Here is a 22,540-nt window from a genome sequence, read left to right as displayed (position 1 = left end):
TCATAAATCCCGAAGCGAGACGGTGGAGAATTTTCCTCGTCTCCAGACACTTCTGCTCCAAAAACAATCGGCAGTATTCAGGTGAGCAGTTGTTCTGAAGAACACCTTCATGGAAAAGTCTGCTGCCACCTCATTTTCATTCAAAAAACAACAACAACTGTTAAATTCATCCAAAATGAAAAGTGGCAGGACGCTGCGAGGAGAAGCCAGTTTTCACGCTGGCTGTGTATCCTGGCTCGCTGCAGAACGAGATTCCTGCAGGGTTTCAGAGGACCGAAGTCTAAAGAGAGTATAATCTACTTTCCGTGTCTTTTCTGACTGCAGTGAGGAAGAAAAAAAAAAAAAAAAAAAACAACCAAAGAAAAAACCACATATCACACACATCACGCACACATCGCTTTTATCTCGTCTATCTTTGATCCACAACATCCACGCGCTGGTGAAATACGATTCGACGAACGCTCGTGCTCGTTCAACAAAAAAGATGCGTTGCATTCCTCGTCGGTGGGCGGGAGGGCGAGCCGGGGTTTTCACCACCGCCAGCACTCCTCTAAATAAAACTACCGCCTCCTCTTCATGCTGCGTGACCGGAGCAAAGACCCGACAACATGCAGCAAGTCAATGAACATCAGAGAGGGCGTCGGAGGTACGGAGGAGCTCGTGGTGATTAGCACGTGTTGATCGCTCCAATTAAGACTTCTCTCCGGGCGCCGGGTCTCGGCAGGAAGGTTAACCAAAGTGCATTTGAACTTTCTGGATCTCTCAGACTTTTTTTTTCTTTTCTCCGCTCATTAGATTTCATCCTCCAGTTTCTTCTTCTCACGCCTCCAAGTAGAGAGAAGACTGAATTACTGTTTCAGCTCCTGTTATAAAAACGGTGTGAAATATCTTGAAATGTTATGATGGTTTTAGACAGGCATGAAAAGGCCTACCATCTAGTTCTCGTACTTTAAAATAAAAACAGATGGAGGAATCCTTCGGGATATTTCGTCACGGTATTTCAAAGCTGATTTCATTTTACAGATCAAATTTTAATTAATGCGAGTCAAACGTCAAATTCTGACTTCCACTGGCTAAACAAGCTAATTTCTATGACCTACAATAAACAGAAACAGACGAAATGCAGACACATTTATTTCATTCCCAGCAATTTGTTAGCTTTATTTAGCCTAGCTTAGCTTAGCATAAAGACTAAAAATATTCGAATTAATGACCGCCAGAAAAACTAAATAAGGAAGAATGACTTCAGCTAACAACAGAAATAACTCATGGAAAAAAAATCTATTGACTTTTATGAGAGAAGTTGAATGGGAGTCTATGAAGGCTTTTTGGAGCTGACCTCTAGTGGCACTCGCTGGTATTGCAGCTTTAGGACACTTCCGCATCGGAACCATTTTTCAGACCCGGAAGCTACGAACACTTTTATATCCAGTCTGTGGTTACAGTCTGTAATACAGCGACGTCACTTCCTCCACCATGAACCCGGCTTCGTGGGTCTTGGGACGCCGGGTCTGAAGGGGTTCACATAGCCAGCATTTTATTAATCCGTCCTGATATGATCAGTTTGACAAATAAAAAACGATGCAGCCATGTAAACCCGCTCCTTCTGTCTGGCTCCGCAACTTAAGTCAAAGATTAGCCCCGATCTAATTTTGGAAATCCAGCCTGGTACGTCGGTGCCGGTTCATGGAAGTGCACTTCCACAGTACTGCTATTCAGGGCACGGCCGAGACAAAAGACCTCAGACACAATACACGTCGGATTTACTTCTGTTTGGTGGTTGTTGTTTTTTAAGCAGCAGTGTTTATCGGCCACAAACATAACTTAATCTGCTCCGAATCAAGTTTTTGTTCTTGGATTCAAAGTGGGTCAAGACGAGGACACGTCGGTTACTCAGCGGATTTAATATTCTGGGTTCTGACTGTGACTGGAACGGAAGCGAGAATTTGCATCACCCATTTCCTCCTCTGCAGTATAGATCACTTTAAAATCCGCTTTTCTTTGTCCGTAAATCTGACTCTGGATTTGTCTCCGCCTCTGGACTTGATCTGCGGCTGAAATATGTCCCACGAACTTCAGTTTCTGTTTTGCAGGACGATCGGAGGAGCTGAACTCTGGAATAATCTCCCTCTGGATCGGAGGACAGCGGCTCCATCCACTCAGGCTTTTAAGTGGCCACTCAAGACTCACCGTCCTGCCCTTGTCTTCACCTAAAGCCACTTATTACTGTCCTAATAGCACTAACGGCTCCGTCCTCTGCCTCGTTATACGTCACCGTGATTAACCCTCGAGCCAGTTTGTTGTCTTTACTGCTGTTAGAAAACCCAGGACTGATCTGGTTAAATGCACTGAATGTGAAAATTACTTAAATAAAATCAAATAAATAAATACAAATTAAATGAAATAAAATGAAGAAAAAGTAAAACAAATAAAATAAAGTAAAATAAAATAAAACAAAATAAAGTAAAGTAAAATAAGAATAATGTGTGATTTCTGTGTGATGTATGAAAGTTGGCCTCCATGTTGCTGCCATCAAATTCAAAATAAGCATGTATTTTTCATAAAACAATAACATTTCTCAGTTTCAACAGTTGATATGTTGTCTTTGGGTTATTTTCAATTAAATATGGGTTTAGATGACTTGCAAATCATCGCACTTTGGTTTTCTTCACATTTTTACACAGCGTCCCAATTATTTGGGAAACGGGATTGTAAATCACAGAAGTCATCGAACACACTTTACGTTAAATACTTTACGTTACTTAAGGGAAATCTACGTTGACTCAAACACTGTTCAATCGAACCACTTCCTCACTCTCCTTCCTGTCACATGACCTCCGACGCCGAAGGGCGACTTATACGCATCTTTCCGACGCCGCTGGATGTAACAGAATTGGCCGCCGGGACGACAAGAGGCTGCAATGACCTGTCTGAGCGATCACGTGATCGATTACTATCCCACAACCCAAGTAGGAATACGACTTCATAAATGTCGTAATAAAGAACTTCAGTGCAAGAGATTTCTGCTGAGTCATTCTTTTGAGTTTGATAAACGCTCATCTGTTCAAGTGATACAAATCTCTCTTTTCCTCCTTTTTGAAAAACTCTTACTTTTCATGTTTTTTTATTTCACCCTTCTGCTTTATGTTTCTGCAGTGATTTATAGAATAATCATCTAAATCTCCCACAAAATACATATAAAAGCCTGTTTTGATGTAATTTAGAGGTATTTGATTCAGAGGCTGTACTACTGCATGAATTTAGCCCTTTTCTGACTTCTCTGTATTTAGCAGCTTCTCTCCGACTTCTGTCTGCAGAGCACAAACACCCAGGAAGATGTTTGGACGCCTATAAATCTGTCTCTTCTCCGCTTTCCGCCCGGGACGGAGCATAAATCCTTCCTCTGCTCTCAGTAAACAGTTGTGGACTCTGTGTAGCTGCATCGGACCATATGGCGGATCGATGTGACCAAAAACAGAACAAGCTGCTTCAACGTTCTTAAAAATAAAAAGATCTTTTAAGCTTTTTTTTTTGCAGCTCTGATAGAAGAGGGTTTAAACGAGGTGTTGAACAGCTGCACACAGAAACAAGGAGGCTGATAGAGACCTTGCCTGTCAGTGTCGGCACACCAGTTAGCCATGAAATAAGGTGGAAGTAAATTAGTTCCAGCCCGTTCAGCCTGTATCTCCACATTCTTCTGTGACTATTTCGGTGCAGACAGAAGAAGAAGAAAAAAAACAAAAAAACTTTCTGAACCCAGGCATGTCAAGCACTCTGAAATTGCAGGCGACACTTTTCAACACCTCTACAGAAACAAAGCATCCAGTCTCTCAGCCATGAAAGATGAAAAAAGTGTTTCCTGTAAAAAAGAATCCCAAATCCCCGTCGTAACATCGAACACGTGCTCGCGGTTGAAAAGGAGTCGCTGGAATGAGTTGAAATTATCATCAGACATTCACCACTCAACCCATAATTGAGCGTGTCAATGAATGAAGAGCAGCTTGAATTTACTGTATCATCTGGATCTTATATGTTTATTGGAAGTGGAACTGAGCAGATTTGAAGAGGTTTGACCAAAGTTTTTCGGTTAATGGGAAAACGAGCACCGAGCGACGTGTACGAGAGGCGATCGGTGATAAACAGGAAGCTACAACCTTCATGAGGAAGTATTCAAAGTGTTGTCTCTTGATCAACATCAGTGCCTGAGTTCCACAACGTTAACGTGACCGCTGGTAACGTGAACATTTGTGATTTCACCCACGGACCTGAAACTGGAGCAGAGAAAACGTCCGATTTCGGGTCAAACTCTTGAAAAATCGTTTACAGAGACTCTCGAAACGCTTCAGGAAGTCTCCGGCGATGAAGCCACGAGCCGGGCGAGGTGTTTCTGAGTGACGTTCACGTTTCAAGAGGGGGCGGAGCTTCACTGTCCAAGACCGAAGAAGGCGCGTCAGGTGAGGAGACACCAGCTGGGTTTTCTTTGTGTCACCGTGAATTCGTCCCCCACTGAGTTCCACTGGGACTTTCTGAGGCGTCCGAGGGGGAAAACATTCGCTGCGAACCGCCTGAACTGTGGCGCCATGGCAACAGGGTTCTCCAGCCTGACAACACGCCTATTCACAGTGGAGAAGAGGAATCAGTGGAAATCACTGCATGGGCTCAGGAACACTCTCCTGTAAGCAGGCGTGTTGAAAACTCCGGTGCTGATGTTGATCAAGTGATGAAACTGAAGAATACTTACTCATAAAGGTTACTGTCGAATTTGATTCAGATGACATTCAAAATAGAGCAACAGACCTTTCGCCCGCCACACAGCGAAGGTTGAAGTGTTACAATAACCCTGAGTTAGATAAAACTATCTGGTACAGGGACAGTTATTGATCAGCGGGTGTTAGCTTACAGATGACTTTTGGTATTTGTTGTCTGGAATGAACTTCAAATAGTTCAAAAACATCTTTGCTCTTAAAGAACAAGATGAACTTGGTGCATAAATGAAACTTTAATATTAATCTTTGTGTTGAAATGTTCACTCTATTGAACCGCTGAGTGGTTTTTTTTCTGGATAACGCCGCCTGTGAAAGAAAAAGCCTTTGTGTTCAACATGCGGTGTCCTCGACGTTCACGCGTCGCCACCTCCTGCTGCACTCTGGTGAATGTGGGACCTTGAATGGAGGCGTTAGCATTAACACGTTCTTTAATTGATGCCTTAAAAGAGTCTGTGAGGTCACAGCGTTTGTTTATCGCTGACGTTTTGTGCAGCAAAAAAAAAAAGAAGGACCATTTAGAAAATGAAGTGACAGAAAAACAGCTCAGGTGTTTCATTACATGTTCTTCCTCTGACCTCTGGTACTATCAATAAGGATGAATAATGAATCTGTGCTTTAAAAAACAACAACAACACACACACACACCTTACATTTAAAGCAGCCATCTAATTCATTCATGACATCAGAGAGGATTTTTAACATTTAATGTTTCAACATGTCCTCCAGCTTCCCGAAACAGCTTTCAGTTTCATTCACAAACTCATCCTCAACTCTTGACCTTTGCTGGTAAAAGTCAGCTGACAGCAGTGTTTTTCAGGCTTTTAGGCTACGCTCAGATGGAGATTATGTTAATCCTGAAGGTGAAATGAACCTCGCGGTGTCAAATTACTGGCGATGCTGCGGCTGAATTACGGCCTGGCTCACTTTCTTTCTCTTTTTTTGTCCTCTCTGGAGTGGATCCTCGGGATCCTGTGGGGCGGGGGCTCGGGCTTTCAAATTACAGAGAAACGCAGCGGCTTTCATCTCAAAACATTGTAATTAATTGTGTTTACTGTAGTGTCTGTGTTACCTTCAGAGTGCTGCAGTGTCCTACATAGATACGCATCACAGACCGCCGATCCAGATGTGATAAGAACCGCTGCCAGGAAGTCTCTGGGGAACTTTTGTGTACACGGTGTTTGAACATGTATGGTCTTACTTATCGTCTAATTCTAATTGTTGTTTTTTTTAAATTATTGTTCATAGAACTGGGCTATCTATATTCCTATATTTTAGGCTTGTTTGTGATCTAATGTTTGCATTTGGTTATATATTTTGTGAAACTTCCAGTTTTGAAAATGAATTGCCAAAATCGAATTATTTTTTTTAAACTACATAAACTAAACGTTCAAAAGTAGCTTTGTTTATTAAAACTAAACACTTTTCTCCAGTGAATAGGGCCAAAAAAATACAAAAGCAAGGCCATTATCCACGACGATTAGTAAAAACAAAAACACACCAAGATCTTCGTAAAGAGATATTTCATGTTTAAATCAAAGATCAGAGAGAAATTATCGATCACCAAAAGCCAGAATGCAAAAGACACATTTAAAGGAGGAAACGCGTCAAACCGATCTTTGCTTAGAATAACATAGCGGTTAATGTCTTCTTGTTCAACTTGTGCATGCTAACAAATCTGGGAACTGATTTTTTTTTAGCATCTTATTTGGTGTAAACTCAATGCTGGCACGGTACTACACACATTTCTGGCACCGTGACGTCCTCACGGGGAAGTGAGGCGCTGATGTTCGCCGTCTTCTTAAGCCGTGGTTTGGAATTAGGACGGGAGGTAACCTCTGCGGCCGAAGAGACGCACCGCGCTCTCGTTTCAAAGAGGTTTCATTATCTGCAGCAGCGATTTAATTTCTCTTTGAGTTTGACCTCTGAAGAAAACAGACGAGTTCAAGAATAGTTCGGCGCTGGAGAAGGAAACCTGACCCACTTTGTTACTTTCACAAAAAACTCCACCTGAAACATCTCAAATATGTAGAGACACCGCACACAAATAGAGGTCAAATTGTTTGATCAAATCATGACAGATTATGCTTCAAAATGTCGATTTTAGTGGAAATAAATAAAGAATAAAGATTGTTAATGACATTTTTCTCCAGCTCATACTGTAAAATGTGGATATTAATCATTTTAATCCCCTGTTTCATTTTACTGGAGCCTCAGATCCCTCGCCATATAAAATGATGTTCAATATAATATATGAACTGTCATCTTTCCACAATCTGGCCTATTCAAATGTCACGATATTATAAGCAGTTAAAAAGTAATTTGGATATTTAGCATTTCATTCATTTTTCAACACAAAAAATAAATAAATAAATATCTGGGTGAGAGACTCTGGACAGTTAGTAGACTTCTGCATCTCAGACAGCAGTTTCATTTTATGATATTATCATTTCGGGTTTTTATTTTTTTTATCATTTAATTCCCGATGCAAACACCAGTTTTCACAGCGGGAGCTACGCTCGGCTCGTCCTGTTCTCTCGAGTTCCTTTTCTTCTGGCACTTTACGGCGTATTTACCGTTTGGTGAACGCACGTTGTGTTTTTTTTTAACACTTTTGTGTGTCTCTTGCTAATTTGTATGCTCATGCTAATTTCTGTACGCACAATTACGTAAACAGGATGTGCCCGAGGGGGAAGTTGGCTGAGTGGGAGGAAGGTACTTGTAGAGGGAGAGAGGAGGGGTGTGGGTCGGGGGTGGTGGTGGGGGCAAATTAAATCTGGTTTTGAATGTATTGTGTCTGGGTGGGCTGGCGGGAGATGACAGCGTGGACTTACTGGTGGTGTTGTATCGGACACCGTAGAACATCTCCGGACAGGGTCGTGACACCATCTGGCCGGCGCTGCTCCTGGGCCAGCAGGTGCCGATGCCGTCGATGGAGGTGTCGCAGTAGATTCCCGAGCCTGGAGGGGGGTGGGGGGGGGACAGAAATGTCAGACACAGACACGGGGGGAGGGGGGGGGCATTCCTGGCATGGCGCGGGACTACATATAGCCACGCTGAAATTCTGACAACGCTCTGGTGATCTTGGCAATAAGCTGTGGGAGCTGAATGAGCTGTGTGTACATGGGCTCTAATGATTCCTCCAGCGCTTTGCTTTTTGCTTTTTGCTTTGCTTTACTTTGCTGAGCGTCGTCTCCCGTGGCGCGACGCCAAGTCTATTTCCAGCATTGTTCTCGTCTTTGATGTTAGTCCCTATAATCTGAGTTCAGATCAAACTTGCCTCCCTGGTGGGGTTTTCCGCAACATCTCTGCTTTGTAGTAACTGCGTGGGGGGGAATCGGTTTCACACATCTTTGAGAGGAGCAACTCACCGCTCCACTGGCCTGTGGCGTTGCTCAGGGTCTGGTTCCAGGAGGCGGCGAGGGACTGCACTGCAAATCCAGGGAGAGAGACGGCTTGATCAATAACCTCAATCTTCGTTTGCACAGTTAAGAAGAGGCTATGAAAATCTCATTAGATTCAGCTTAACAGCTACAAAAGGGTGCGCATTAAAGGGCAACGGTAAACACTGGTGACAGACCTTTTCCCCGAGCAATAACAGGAGGGGAGCAGCAAATATGAATCCAGACGTGCCCCGAGGGTCAGGCTATTATTTCTGTAATAACTCAAGAAGATTTAGAGAAAAAGAGCCGGAAATAAGGATGCTCCAGAGGGTAAAGTTGACACTCAACTTCTAACGCTTTCATTAGTTTTCCACCAATGTATTCACACCTCCTGTGTGTTGGGGTGAGAAACAGAATAAAGCAAAGTAGAATATGAAATGTGGCGGGACCGTCCTCACAGGAAAACCAACAGCACGGGTCATTTGTTCATATGAAACAAGCGTTTTTTTACATAATTAAAGGCAGGCTGACATTTATGAAGCTGCAAAAACCTCACAGGGAGGGAAGTGGTGATGTTCAGAAACAGTGTGAAGATATTAGAAAATACTCTTATTTGCTTTCTAAATAAGAGCTGGGTGAGCACTCGCAGCTTCCAATTTCTTTTGCGTGATTATAGTCTGGAACTCCGTCCATTCAGCCACTCTGAATGGTGGACCAATCAGAGGCCAGCATCGGTGATTAAGTCAGTTGCAGATGCGGTAGAGTTTCGACTGGTTTCGGCGCACACTGATTGGTTAAAGCTGCTCCAATGGTTTCAAAATGAACTCCGAGGTCGACGCACATTCGGATGCAACAACTGGAAACAATTTTAAATGGAGCGTGCGCAGACTCGTATATTCACACAGTGATTTTGGGGTCTGGAAATACCTGGTTATCAAATTACCGCTCTCAGCCAAGTAATAGTCCGGCACATATCCTTCACCACATTGTAGTTTATTGTGCAAAGAAAATACATTCTGTTTGATCAGAAAACAGTTTGGTTTGATTTGGAGGACTTGTGTTGTTTCTGTGATCAGGAAAATGCTGGCAAAAGTGAAAATACGTTCCCCGAGTGTCAGCACTGGTAATAAATATCCATAAAAATCAATGCATTTTACTTTCATTTGCAAATTAAGAGTCTAAAGCGCAAATATCTGATCAAAAAGTGAATAAACAAGTCTGAGAATGAACCTCCTACCTTTTAATATTGCAGCTGAAAGGACTTGATCAGATATTTAGATAAACATCTCACGGTTTAATCAAATAAGAACACCAAACGTTCCAGCTTCTCCAGTTTCTCTGTTTTATATATATAAATTGAATATTGTAGGTTTTGGATATTTTTTTTAACAATTTCTCCCAAAATATCCCCGAACAACTGATTCATCAAAAAACGTAATAAAAGAATAACCATTAGTTGTAGGTCTCTGTTGTTTTGATTCTTGGTCCTTTGGAGTTTGGAGGCTGGCAGTAGTTATTGACGAGCAGCGTGACAGCATGATAACAGAGCATTATCATTACTTCATTAGGGGCTGATTGTGTGTGTGTGTGTGTGTGTGTGTGTGTGTGTGTGTGTGTGTGTGTGTGTGTGTGTGTGTGTGTGTGTGTGTGTGTGTGTGTGTCCTCCGGGCATGCAATGTGGTTTTAAGTGTTTGATCGACAAACAATTACTGTACTCGTGAGGTCTACGAGGACATGGAAAAAATATGAAACGACAGTTTGCCAATATCCCCGAGGGGGAAAGTTGTGACTGGGGATGAGGTTTTGACATTTAGTGGTTATGGTCATGAAATGGAAAAAGACTGAAAATCAATTCAATCTCACAAGTGTATTAAACAGCAGAGCGACTCGACCACACAGGCCGGAGAGTGCCAGGGCGTTACTGCCTTTTAAAAGGTTGTAACAGCTGCCGCAGATGTTGCTGCCGTAACAGAAATCCGGGTTGATGTTTGTCTTTCGACTTACGTGAGACGTTCCCTGACAGCATCAGCAGGGCTTCACATGTCAGGTCGGCTAAAGAGGCCGACGGCAGGAGGCTCACGATGGCACACACCTGCAGGCGGAGGAAGGTTACAGAGGTCAGGTTCAATCAGGCAGTCAGATATCAAACACACAACCCAAAGCGTGAGATAGCCACGCTCTGGCCTCTCTGGGCATGACAGTTTCACGTTTTGCAAGCTTGAAACATGCATTAAAGTAACATAACGAAGGATCGTGTGAGAAGGGACGTTTTTCAGCAGAATCAGGAGCCGGCAAGGTTGACCTGCTCGTGACAACGTGGTTGGAGGTTTTTTTTTTTTTTTTCCTAACCTACAACCATGTTCTTTTTCCTAATAGTTTAATTTTCCCGTAAGTCACATGTCTGTCTGCACGCAGCAGGTTTCATTTTCATCCACTACAGGAAAATGTGAAATTGTCACGCCCAGACAGGCCAAAGCGTGGCTATTTCACGTTTTGCCGTGATACCAGGGTTGCCAACCACAACACGATTGAGACGTGTTTGTTGGCGTTCACGGAAATGTCAGAAACTCGTGGAAGTTCATGTTTGGTTGGACGTTAAATTAATATATTGTAATTTTAGTCGTGTTGAGTTTCTCTTCATAACTTAGATAACAGCATACATCTGAGAAAAATGTTGATCTTTCCTACGGCTTGCCAAGTTGTTAGCCTTCGCGGCTTCTAGACGCCCTCCATGTTGCTTAGCAACGGTGTTTTTACATCTCTTTTCCCTCTGTGTCTTCATATTTCCTGCATTACGTTACCCCCCTGTTGACTTGCTAAGTTCGTTTTTACGACTTAACCCCTTGAACGCCGAGGCCGTGGTGCACACAGCTTTCCCACGTCATCCCCACGAGATGGAGTCTCGTCCTCCTCCATGTGTACGAGCACATGAAGTTGTGCTGAATCAAACTGAAAGTCTCTCGGAGCCCTTGAGCGGATGATGCATGCATTAACATCTCCCCTCGCATCCTAATTTGGAGCCCATTGTAGTGTGTGATCACCCCCTCCCTCCCTCTCCCACCCCCCAATGAAGACTCTTTCATGTTTACAGATACAAAGACATTCCCTCTAACAGGGCTGTGAGATTGAAGATATTTCCGGTTTTGCGTCGGGGTTGGTGTTAGCCTACTTTGCAAGTGTGCAGAAGGGGATAAAAAAATAAAATAAAAATAACAACACTGAATAATAAACATGATTAAAAAATACTGCAGAGGACTCGATCTGCAGCGTCTCATGTGGCAGACGCCTGTTTTTGCATGTTTTGTAGCAGAATAATAACTTGACATAAGATCTGCTACACACACACACACACACACACACACACACACACACACACACACACACACACACACACACACACACACTTTGATATCAAGTGGATTCCCGTTTGGCCTGGACCGGTTACCGAGCTGGAAACCGTCCAAACGGGAAGGTTGCTGCTGCACGCGCTGAACAACCGACTGTGAAACGTCATTTTGTTCGGCCCTCCCTAATTGACCCCAAACTGGATAACGTGCAAACGTCCTTGACTGTTCCCCCGAGGACACGTCAGGGCGGCTACAATTACCTATAAAGCCGCTGTTTCATTTCCTCCCTAAATAAAACATCCCCATTAACAATGCAGGATGTAACACGGTAAAAATTTCACCCTTTTTTTCAGCTTTAAAAAAAAAAAAATGCATAAAAAAAATCCCTCACACTTTTCTCGTTTCGTTAAATGTGTGTAAAAAAATGAAAGCTCAGACCTGACGGTCACGGACGCATGAAACACCAGAGGTGTGTGTAGTCACGTTAGATAAAACGTTAGGCTGCCCCAGATTTTCAAGTAGGGTGCTCCCGGTGGCTCGCAGCGTCTGTTTTATGCTCAGCGAGTCCCGGGCAGGTTTCAGGGTACAGTAACCCGACTGGACCCAACGGCCTCATCCTTCAACCTAATTAACGGCCCACAATGCAACACACGCAGTATTTCAGCAGGCTGGAGGAAGACTGTCTAGGCAGCGTCTTTCTGCAGCAGCTGCTCTGGCTATATTTCTTTCTCCGTTTTACAAATTTATGGCTTAGTAACTTTTCTTAAAAATGGAAAAAAGACACCGGTGTCATTAAAAGTAAAGTGGATTAATATGTAAGGTTTTAAGTACTAAACATCTCAGTATAGTTTTACATCTCTTTTTAACTTCTCTCTGCAGCTCGACTATGAAAAGTCTGTTTTGTGTCTGTGTCTTTAAGTCACATTGCCCTCAACAACCCTCTCCTCTGATTGGCTGACTCTGTTCTAAGCATCACATGCCCCCAATCACAAACTTACGGAAAGTCCAAACAGCCCCAATTGCCGAATACAGGCTGTGTATGTTTTGTCCGTTTTGACACTTTCGCAAACCTCTAAACCTTCTTTATGATCAAAACAATACATCTGAATTTACAAACTATGGGATCTTTAAAATGACCTTTTACGTACAAATGGAGCACTTAGCTAATCATTTTGAGATCGTGCTACATTATTCCAGCTTTTTTCACGTAAACAAACTATGCACACCAGGGGGCGCCACTGAAAGAGGTCACGCAAAAGTAGACAACAACACAACAACATACAACTGTGTCTTTTTACATGTTATCATTCAGAGATTCCTTTATATGGCGTTTAACGCATTTGTGAACTTTAGTTTTAATAAAAGTAGAAGGTAGTTTGGAAGATACTTTATTTTATTTACAAAACAACAGTTCATTTTGAGGTCTGGATTTGTACGATTCAGACCTTCGTTTTAGTTTCACACACCAGGGGGCGCTGCAGAACAACATTACAATAAATGTAAAAATGTGCACTTAAGTGACAAAAAATGTCAGAAACAGCCTGTCATGGGATCGTGTGATTAAAAGGACTACATCATCTCTGATGCACAGATGAGTGAGCAGCAGTTATTTCATTCTAATTTAATGAAGTCTGCTGAGGTGGAAGCAGAAAATCTTGGGAAATTTAAAAAAAAAAAAAATCACTTCCATTACAGTTTGCATCATGTCATCAACATCTTGAAAAGTCCATGGAAAAGTTCAGTGGAGGGAAAAGTCTCCCAGGTGGGTAAACAAAGAGCCCACAAACACTCAGGATGCTGCTGAAGGACAAAACTTAAAACGTGTTAATGATCCAGAGTAACTGCTGATCCAAGCCTTTCCTGCCTTTCCTCTTCCAACGTGCCATTTGGTGCCTCATTTGGTGCATATATTGAGAGTATTATAGTTTTATTTGCAGCTTACAGCCTCCCCTCTTTTTTCTGAATAAACATCATATGTAAATGAGTATCTACACCAGTTCCTGCTACAACTCACTTTTAATCTCAGGATGTGACACGGTCGAAGCCATCGCTCACATGTGATGGAGTCTTTCTATTTCACACTATTTCTTCCACAACTTACAGGTGTATTTTAAAATGTATGAAGCAGTTTAGACGTGTTTTACAGCTGAATATTGCTTTACTACGGCGTACTTTAGCGGCATGTGTGTCTGGACAGGATGCAGACAGACAGCTGGGGAACAAAACGCTGAAGTGTCCAGGCAGCAGCGGCGGGTTAGAGGTGTGGTTCACCTGCAAAATGTCACGGCGACCGCCCTCGGCTCGCATCCTCTCCTGCTGCTGATGCTGAAAGAACGGGACATCTGCAGCACTAAAATTATTATAAAATCCTAAATTCTTAAAAGTAAATCCATCTGAAATGAAAGCAGGTCAAACTGTTTGTACTTTAGCGCCTTATTTTTTCACTTTTTATACTAAATTAATGAAAGAAAATGATGATGCGTCATGTTTTTTTAATCTTATATAGTATAGTGACTACAAACTATTTGATTTCCCTCTGGGATGTTAAAGAGCAGACATGAAAACGTTATGTGACTTCACAGCATGTATGTGAGGTTGTTTTGCACATTTTGTTTTCATAAAACAAGGTATAATCAACAAATAAATTACGATATATTGCTATAGATTAAGATACGTTAGTTTCATCGACATGAAATAAAGTATTGAAATAAGTTTGCAACCCAGCAGCATAAGCTGGTTTTGCTTTACTACTAATAAAGAAAAACGGGTTCATAAAAATCCCTCCTTAATTTTTAAAGGCACATCACTGCAAAAATACTCGACCAATAAAACAAGTAAACGGGGACAGTAAGTGAATACGTTTGGCACTTGAAGAAGAATCTGGTGCTACTTAGTTTGACTTGTTTAGGAGTGTTTCTGTACTTCCTCCCCCGCTGTGTGTCAAAGCTGCACTGAAGTCCAGTACTCAAGTACATGCAGTTCTCGTTTCTTTTTGGACCTTAGCAGGCATCTGAAATGTGACTGTGGGGTCTCAAATCACAACAATGGGGACACGAATATAAAGCAAGGTGTGTGTGTGTGTGTGTGGGGGGGGGGGGGGGGGGTGGATTTCAAAAGAAGGGAGTTGAGCCTATTCTTAGATGAGGCAGCTTTCCTCACACAATGATCAGAAGATAGATGAAGTAATTCACCTCAGGCATGTGGGACGACATCAACATGTCTCTTATTAGTGCAACAAATCGCATGTCCTTCTTGTTGTCCCTCCGCTGGCTCTCCGGGGGACGGCGACCCGCTGCGGGTGTCAGATAACTGACCTCAGCTCAGAAAATGTTCAATTCAAACCTCATTCTTCATTCTTCTGGTCCTCAGAGGAGGAAGCGAGAGGAGTGCGCTCGCTGCATCGACGCTCATTTTAATCTCACATCTGCCCCAAATCTGGGGTGTTGTTTTTTTCTCCTGCATCAGCATTTAGGTCCCAGATAGGCAGAGGAATCCTACCAGCCTCAGATCCTTTTTCTCACACCATCCTAAAGCCCAAAGTCCCGGTTCAAGTTTCAGTGTTTGCCAGTAAACACAATACTGGCATTTCCAGTTTTAACTAATATGACGGAAATTTCTGAGCAGGAAGTCTCTGTCAGGATTACCGTCCTAGTTCAGATCTCTTTGGTCCTTAATTTATCCTTAATAGATATTGTTATTATTATTATTTTGTAAAATAGCTGTGAAATGGAGACAATATCGACAAACTGACATCTGGATGGGATGACAGTGTTAAATCCCCTCCCCATCAAGATTATATACTCAGCAGCAATCTGCGAGGAAGAAGACAGATCCTCGCATTCATAAGCTATTTTAATTAAATGTCTGAAAAGCCATGACGAGATGATGAAGCGGAGGCGAGGAAACTTACCTCCAGCAGATAAAAGCATTTGCGACGCATTTCCAGAGCTTTTATTTCTCACATAATTTCCATGTGGGCCAATAAATGTCTTCTTAGGACTTGATGGAAATGTTTTTTAATCCGCCTCCCCTGGGACTATCCCTCCAGTTTAATTGAGCAGAAAAAATCGGATTATTTTTTTGGATGGTACCAAAAAAAATAAAAAATTTGCTGGAAAATGTCAGCAGAGAAAAAAGCGCGTGGCAAGAAAGGTGTCCAAAAACGAGCTGTCCAGAGAGTGTCAGAGGTTATGATCCATCGAGCCTGAATATCTCAGCTGGTCCTTCAGGTGATGATGCACCGTTTCTCTCCCGTTCGGCTCGGTTTCTCTACTCAAATGAAGCCGCTCCTGCAGTTTGTGTTACAGGACGTGGGAAACCGAATCCCAGTTTGGAGAGACGCGCACCATCCGGGACCGCTCCGGTCACCCTTCACAGCTGGCCCAGAACCAGAACTCCCTCTTCTTCTTCGTTTTTCCCCCCCCCTCACTCGCGTGGTTTTGCTGCGCAGCTCACGCACCGTCACGTCCCCCCCGCTTCACTGACAGCTCCTGACTCCCCGCGTTGGAGCTCGAGCGCGGCGGTGCAGATCCGTCTCCTCGACGCGCCGCCCACGTTGTGCCACTTCGTCTGGAGAATCCGGATTGAGGAATAACTCTCGGTGGAGTTAATTATGCAACGAGCTCTCTGCATTTTCTGGGATCCTAATCTTTAATTCCCCCCCCCCATCCATCCCACTCCCCCTTCTGCAATCGAGACGTGGCTGCTATTAGAAAGTTGAACGGGTGAAGTGAGTTTGGTGGAAGGGGAGGATCCGAGCGCATCACAGAGAAGCTTTTAATAAGGAGAGGGAACCCTTTTAACATGTGCCCCCGTTTCCATCTGAATTAGTGCCAGAGCGCGGCGTTAACAGATTTGCCCGCCAGCTAAAATGGACAGATGGTTCCAAGTGTGTCAATAAAATTAAGCACCACCCCGCAGGGATCTTTTTTAAATAAAACCCAATGCAAATGAGTTCCACAAAAAATACTCTATAAATGTTAGTGCTCAGATTAGCACAATGAATGTGTGAGGAAAATTACTCATGAACACTTTTAATGAGGGATTAGAAGGTCCCCAAACTGTGGGTGGAGACCTGTGAGGTCCCAAAGTAAATCTGATGGGTCATAAATCCAATTATTTGTAATTTTTAAAAAATTGTATCTCATTTTAGCTCTTACTGGAGGTTTTAAACGTATCAAAACTGATTTGTTTGGTCACAAGGAGCAAGCTTTAAACAAAACATCTCAGAGATTATCGCCTTAAAAAGTCATAAATGGACGTAGATTCCGTTTAGAATAATTAGACCAATGCAAAAGTGCCATTGAAATGCAATACCACCGGGGGCCAGTAGGGCTGGCTCCAAAAAGCCTATGGCTCCATAGACTTCCATTGAACTTCTCTAAGTCAATAAACTTTTTCTCACAAGTCACTGTCATTAGCTACATTCACTCTTTCTTATTAGTTTTCTGGTGGTCCATCTGAAAAATAGGGATTAGGCGGGCGGGGCATGGTGTCCAATCAGATCAAGTCAGATCCACCATTCACTTTCTCCAAGCTCGTCCAAATATATGGTCACTTCTGGCTCCAGAATAGGGAATCACGAAATCAATTCACACATCTAAGAGTTATAGAAACAAATGGAGCATTAACCTGGAGTGATATAATCCTATATTTTTATATGTACGATGTATTCAATAAGTAAAAGGGGTCGATCTTGAACCTAAAAAACGTTTCACCTGAATCTGTATTTCAGCTGTCCAACTGAACTGCTCTGATTCACTCTCTCGGCTCTCATAAGCAATTTTTGCAAACAGTTTTGCAGGGAAAAGGCTCTAAAACACAGTTAGAGACTAGTTGGTGAACCAGTGGAGCATTTAAAGAGACAGAAATCCTCCTCAAGAGGTGGTAGAGACCAAAAAACAGAGCGAAAAGACTGAATATGAATATTAATGCTGCTTCTTATCTGCTGGATGTGAAAATAAATGAGTTCTTAAAAAGTCAATGCTGTGTTCACAACTTATATCTGCTGCCCCACAGTGGCCAGAAAAAGAATGCGTGTTAAAGTTGCCAAAATGCCTCCAATATGATTAGCAGCTAGTCGTTTGTACGTTTCCACTGAAAACATCAGACTTATTATTGCAGTCAGCGTGAAACGAAACAGTGACGCTGCGAGTCGCAAACCCAAATAAAGCATAAAGCATTCAACCAGTCTGGAGAACCACGAGGAACGGCAAGTCTTCAGAATGATTTTCTGCCAAATAGTCACAAGCAACAGCTTTCAGATCATTTATATTTATGAATACGATATACAACTATTGATTACAGCAGCTACCGCCTCTTCAAGGATCTAAAATTCCTTTAAATGGAAGACTATGTGAGGGAAACTCAACAAAAAGGTTGTGAAACAAAGGTTTATGTCATCCAAAGAAATGCCAAATATTATCTGGTCTCAGCTTCTCAAATATATTCAGATCTCCTCTATTTTTTTTTTCTTTTGTACAGTTTGTTTGGGGCCGAAAAAAAATCTCCTTTGACTCCACGATATTGTCTGACATTTTAAAGGCTAAACACAACAGAAGAGTCAATCATGAGGATAATTATTAGTCACTGGCCTAGTTCAGGGTTTTGAAACATCGGGTACTACCTTCCCCCCGGTACCCCTGTCCCCGTTCGTTTTGATCCAAATGAATATTTTACACTTGATATTATCGGATGTGATATTACCCTCACATGTCACGGCTGCTAATATCCATACCGCCGAGGCTTTGAGGCACAAAATACTTTATGCACAGCGCGCTAAAGCTTTCTTTAGAACCAGTGACGTGCGATGAGGCATTATTCAAAAGATGCATTAATGCAAGGTGACAGTGCCCTCCCCTGAGTGTGCCATCTCCTGAAGTGTCAGTAGTTGGCAACATGGAGACCATAACCAACGGTGGATACTGTTTCTACTTATTAGTTTCGTCTGCTGCTTGCAGGACACGGTGTACCTCCTCCGCCCACCGTATAGCATTCAGGTGCTGAAAAATATCACCTGAACCAACCTGACAGGTGTCACAGATGCTTTGGTGGAACCCCTTTCGTTTTGGTCTCTGTGTTGGTTGTCTGAGGGCAAACCGGGGTTAATTCATGAAGGTTGTGTAAGACTTTTTTTTTTTTTTTAATCCCCCTCTTCCTGCAGCTGGAGGAGTTCACCATCAAGCACGCTGTCGTCCTCCCCCTTCCCCCATCCCCCTTCCCTCCTCCTCCTCGTGGTCTAATCTCAAACACAATTTATCTTCAATCAAGGCATGCGACATCCTTCGGCCACTGGAAAACTAAAGCTATACAATCCCGGGCGGATGTTTGAGCGCGCGGTGCACCGGGGGTCATTTCAGATGCAGGATAATAAAGCAGGCGTTCGATTACACGCCGGGCGATGAAGCACGTTTACGTAATCAACATGTGCCTCCTGTGGAAGGTCCAGACAAACATGCTGCACTCTTCACACAAGAGCGTTCGGTGATACAACAAATTAAAAAAAAGAGTTCGGAGGATAGTTTACAAAAAAAGTGCAGTAATTTAACAGGTTTTATTGTGTTTGCTGAGTGAAAAACATTTAAACACAATAAATACATTGAATATCTCTATGTTTAAGAGCAAACAACCAGATTTAAAATGCAACCTTTGGGGCTCTTTTGCCATTTCTGGACGTTTTCTATAAAGAAACATGAATCGAGAAAAAAAACTCCGCAAATATCATTTTCAGGGTTTTAGTTGAAGTTAGTTTAGTCGACGTTTAGCCAAAGCGTCAAAGTTCAGTTAATCTCCACTCAGACTTCCGTTCATTTTCAGTTAAAGGTATTTATGAAAGTAGTTGAATATTTATAACGGTTAGTTACGGCTCAACTCTCTCAGGGAGACATGTCAGAACCAGGGAGGCAATACTGTGATAATCAATCACCCCTGAATGAACATACACGATATCAAAATTATGGCTGGGTGGTAACAAGTGTCAGGTTCGAACAGTCGTGTTTACACCCGCATGATTACGGAGGCACTTTATCATTCAGCTGGTAGCTACAGCTGTGCAGTGATTGTACGAGCATGAATGAAACAGCTGACGCCAATTAGGTAATGTAAGCTGACAGCGGCGCTCTGCTTCGGCTGATGCGACGCTACGGCTTTTATTTTTTCCTAAACGTCATCAAATCTTCTGTTTTTGTTTGCTCAGTTGAAATTTTTCAACTTGGGTTTCCAGATGCGTTAAAAACTTGAGTCTGCCGGGAGCCCACGGCGGATTTCTGACAACAGAGAGGGAGCCAGGAAGACAGAAGGACTCTACTCTAAATACAAAGACCAGGTGATCTGGTCAAAAGCTCCGGAACAAGCCAGTAAGTGGCGTTTTGAGTTGAGACCATCAACTGACGTTTCCAAGGTCACGAATGAAAAGCAGCGGCGAGTTTAAAAGGTCTACAATTTTCAGGAGAACGGCGCAAACTCAATCTGCTGATGAAGACAAGTGCAATGCAGTTGAAAGCTCCACAAAAACTAGTAAGAGGTGTTTGAGTCGAGACTGGTTTATCAACCATGTCAGCCGTTTCCAAGGTGAGATGTTTCCAGGGTCAAAAAATGACCAGCTACATTTTTAAGCTTGAATTTGTCAGACAAAGATTAATGGAAAGTTTGAACATCTACATTTTCATGACAACTGAGCACATGCAATCAGCCGATGAAGACCATGTGAAGCGGTTGAAAGCTGAAAAACGAGCCGGTGCTGTTTGTCAGCTGCTGTCCTTGATGTCAAGAGTGAATTACCAACAAAGATGAGAAAAGTGTTCAAAAAGGTGACAACTGAGAAAATGACAGATGAAGACAAAGCAACGTGGTTGAAAGCTTCAGGAAAAAGTGAGTAAGTGGACCTTGAGTCGAGTTGAAATGTTTATGGAGTTCTGTTCCCTTGGTCAGAAATGAACCATCGAATATCGGGACCGCTATGCAAGTGCAATCAGCTGTTGAAGACCATGTGAGATGATTGAAAGCTGCAAAACGAACGAACATGACGCCGTTCGTTCCCGACGTCGAGAGTGAATCATCAAAAAACTCCTTCAAATGTCAATAAAGCCCCCCAAAAAAACCAGACGCCTCAATTTGCCTGCGTGACACAGTTGAAAGCTCCAGAACAAGTGAGGACGCTTGAGTTAAAATTATTTTTGTACCTTTTTTTTTTTTTTTTTTTTTTTTTCAATAAGCTGTTTTAAATACATTAGTTGTCAGTCAGGAAATTTCATAAATTCATTCAATTGAACTTCAAAAAGCTTTGCAAGAGAGGAAAACTTGTCAAGTCACTCAGTGAGACGCTGACCTAGAAAAAGGCACCGGCTTCACATTTAAGCAGCCTCTGTGTGTGTGTGTGTGTGTGTGTGTGTGTGTGTGTGTGTGTGTGTGTGTGTGTGTTAGGCATGTGCTGATTCTTGTTTTGAGTTTTTTCCCTCCACATCTGTGTCTTACTGGCACATTCAGAGCAAACACTTCCAAGAGCTCTCCCAACAATAATAAACACCAAAGCGGTGTAAAACACACTCGAACAATCCGCCGGCGCAGTCGGAGGACGGGTGTGTGAGGAAGAAACAAGAACAAGGAACAACCGGCTCTGCTCACGTAGAGCGAGGACGACATACTGTATATTTATGATATGCATGTTTCCCAAAGCCTGACATCTCCTCACACACACACACAGAAATATTTCACGTGGTAAATAATTTCAAGAGTCAGTCCTTGAACTGGGTTTGTGACAAAGCCGATATGAGTTATTGGCGAAGCCTTCGGAAGATGGCGTATTGATTTTGTGACAGGGCTGGATGTAGTAGCACCTTCCAAATGTGACACAGCTCTGTGAATGTTAATAAGGTCGGCCAACAAAGACGGGCTCTGTGGCCGCACGTACCGCCGACCTTTTGTCAGATACAAGTAGGTTCGTTTTAGAAAAAACATTCAGCTTTTTTCCTCTTTTTTTTCCTCCACCACTGTGATAAGTACCCTCGTTAGCATTTCTCATCCACATGCTTGAACAGCCATGACATTTACGCTCCGTCCCGTCCAGCCGGCGGGGAGCGGTACGCTGGAAGAGATTATCGTTTTCCCTCGATTACAAAATAAACAAAAAAATTCTGGTGTTTTTTCCAGCAAAAAGATTAAATGAAGAGAGCGTTTAATTTCCGACACCGTTTAGGGGATTTACTTCCTGACAATCATATTCAGGGAATAATAAATATTTTGGTTTGTGCAATTTTAGTGACATCATCATCTTCACACTCCTTGACATTTATGGCGATGGAGGCGGCGGTTGTGTAAGATGATAACAATGCAGATGAAATTGCACCGAAATAACCGTCATTATCTCGTAACTGTCTCGTGTTGTCCGTGTGAACGTGGAATTATGTGTGAGTGGATGCAATGAAACCAACCGGGGGGGTAAAAGGAGTAAACCTGCAGATGTGAGTTTAGATAAAAAAAAAAAAAACATACATGAAAGTAAATATAACATACAAACATTGAATTAGAAACACAAACACAGTTAGGAAATAAAAAGAAAGGATTCAGTCAAACAAATTCATTTGGAAATAAAAGGTAAAACAAAAATCCCAATAAGTGGAAAAAATACCAAGAAAACTAAAATGAAGCCACTAAATGAGCGGACAACAAGATGCAGCAGGCCAAGTCTCCTTTAACCTTTTCAAAACGACCTCCATCCATCTTTCATCCATCTATCACCTGTCGATTATTCTTTCCATCTGTGTGGATCAGTACTTCCATCCACTGTTTTCATGCATATTTATGTATCTATATATATATATATATATTTACCAATGAACCATCACCGACAGCTAGTCAGTTTTGCAACGGTTATTTTTATGGGTAAATACGGTAAAGTGGATGTAGCCAATGTGGAAGTGCCTTAAACTGCAATACCACCGATTGCCACAAGGGGCTGGCTATAAAAAAGGCTGCATAGACTCCCATTCAACTTCTCTCAGGAAATACACAAACCAGTGGGAGACGTCACTGTAAGTGGACGCTTCGGTAA

The 22,540-nt window shown here is 42.6% G+C and overlaps 1 protein-coding gene across 1 annotated transcript in view; it reads right to left on the bottom strand.

Moving 5' to 3' along the window:
* LOC138204646 (corticotropin-releasing factor receptor 1-like) overlaps nucleotides 1-15,899 on the bottom strand; it is a 50,170-nt gene extending 34,271 nt beyond the window's left edge. The window contains exons 1-4 of the mRNA XM_069160012.1: nucleotides 15,404-15,899; nucleotides 10,151-10,238; nucleotides 8,135-8,194; nucleotides 7,598-7,723 (exon numbers count right to left, since the gene is read on the bottom strand). Of these exons, the coding sequence (XP_069016113.1) occupies nucleotides 7,598-7,723; nucleotides 8,135-8,194; nucleotides 10,151-10,238; nucleotides 15,404-15,433 (304 nt within the window). The 5' untranslated portion in view covers nucleotides 15,434-15,899. The remainder of the gene's footprint in view (nucleotides 1-7,597; nucleotides 7,724-8,134; nucleotides 8,195-10,150; nucleotides 10,239-15,403) is intronic.
* Nucleotides 15,900-22,540: the final 6,641 nt, after the last annotated feature.

This window comes from Embiotoca jacksoni, unplaced genomic scaffold (genome assembly GCF_022577435.1).
Source record: "Embiotoca jacksoni isolate LCO1_2020_lvr unplaced genomic scaffold, fEmbJac1.0.p SCAF_26, whole genome shotgun sequence".
Classification (NCBI taxonomy): domain Eukaryota; kingdom Metazoa; phylum Chordata; class Actinopteri; family Embiotocidae; genus Embiotoca; species Embiotoca jacksoni.
This window is presented reverse-complemented; position numbering and strand designations above follow the sequence as displayed.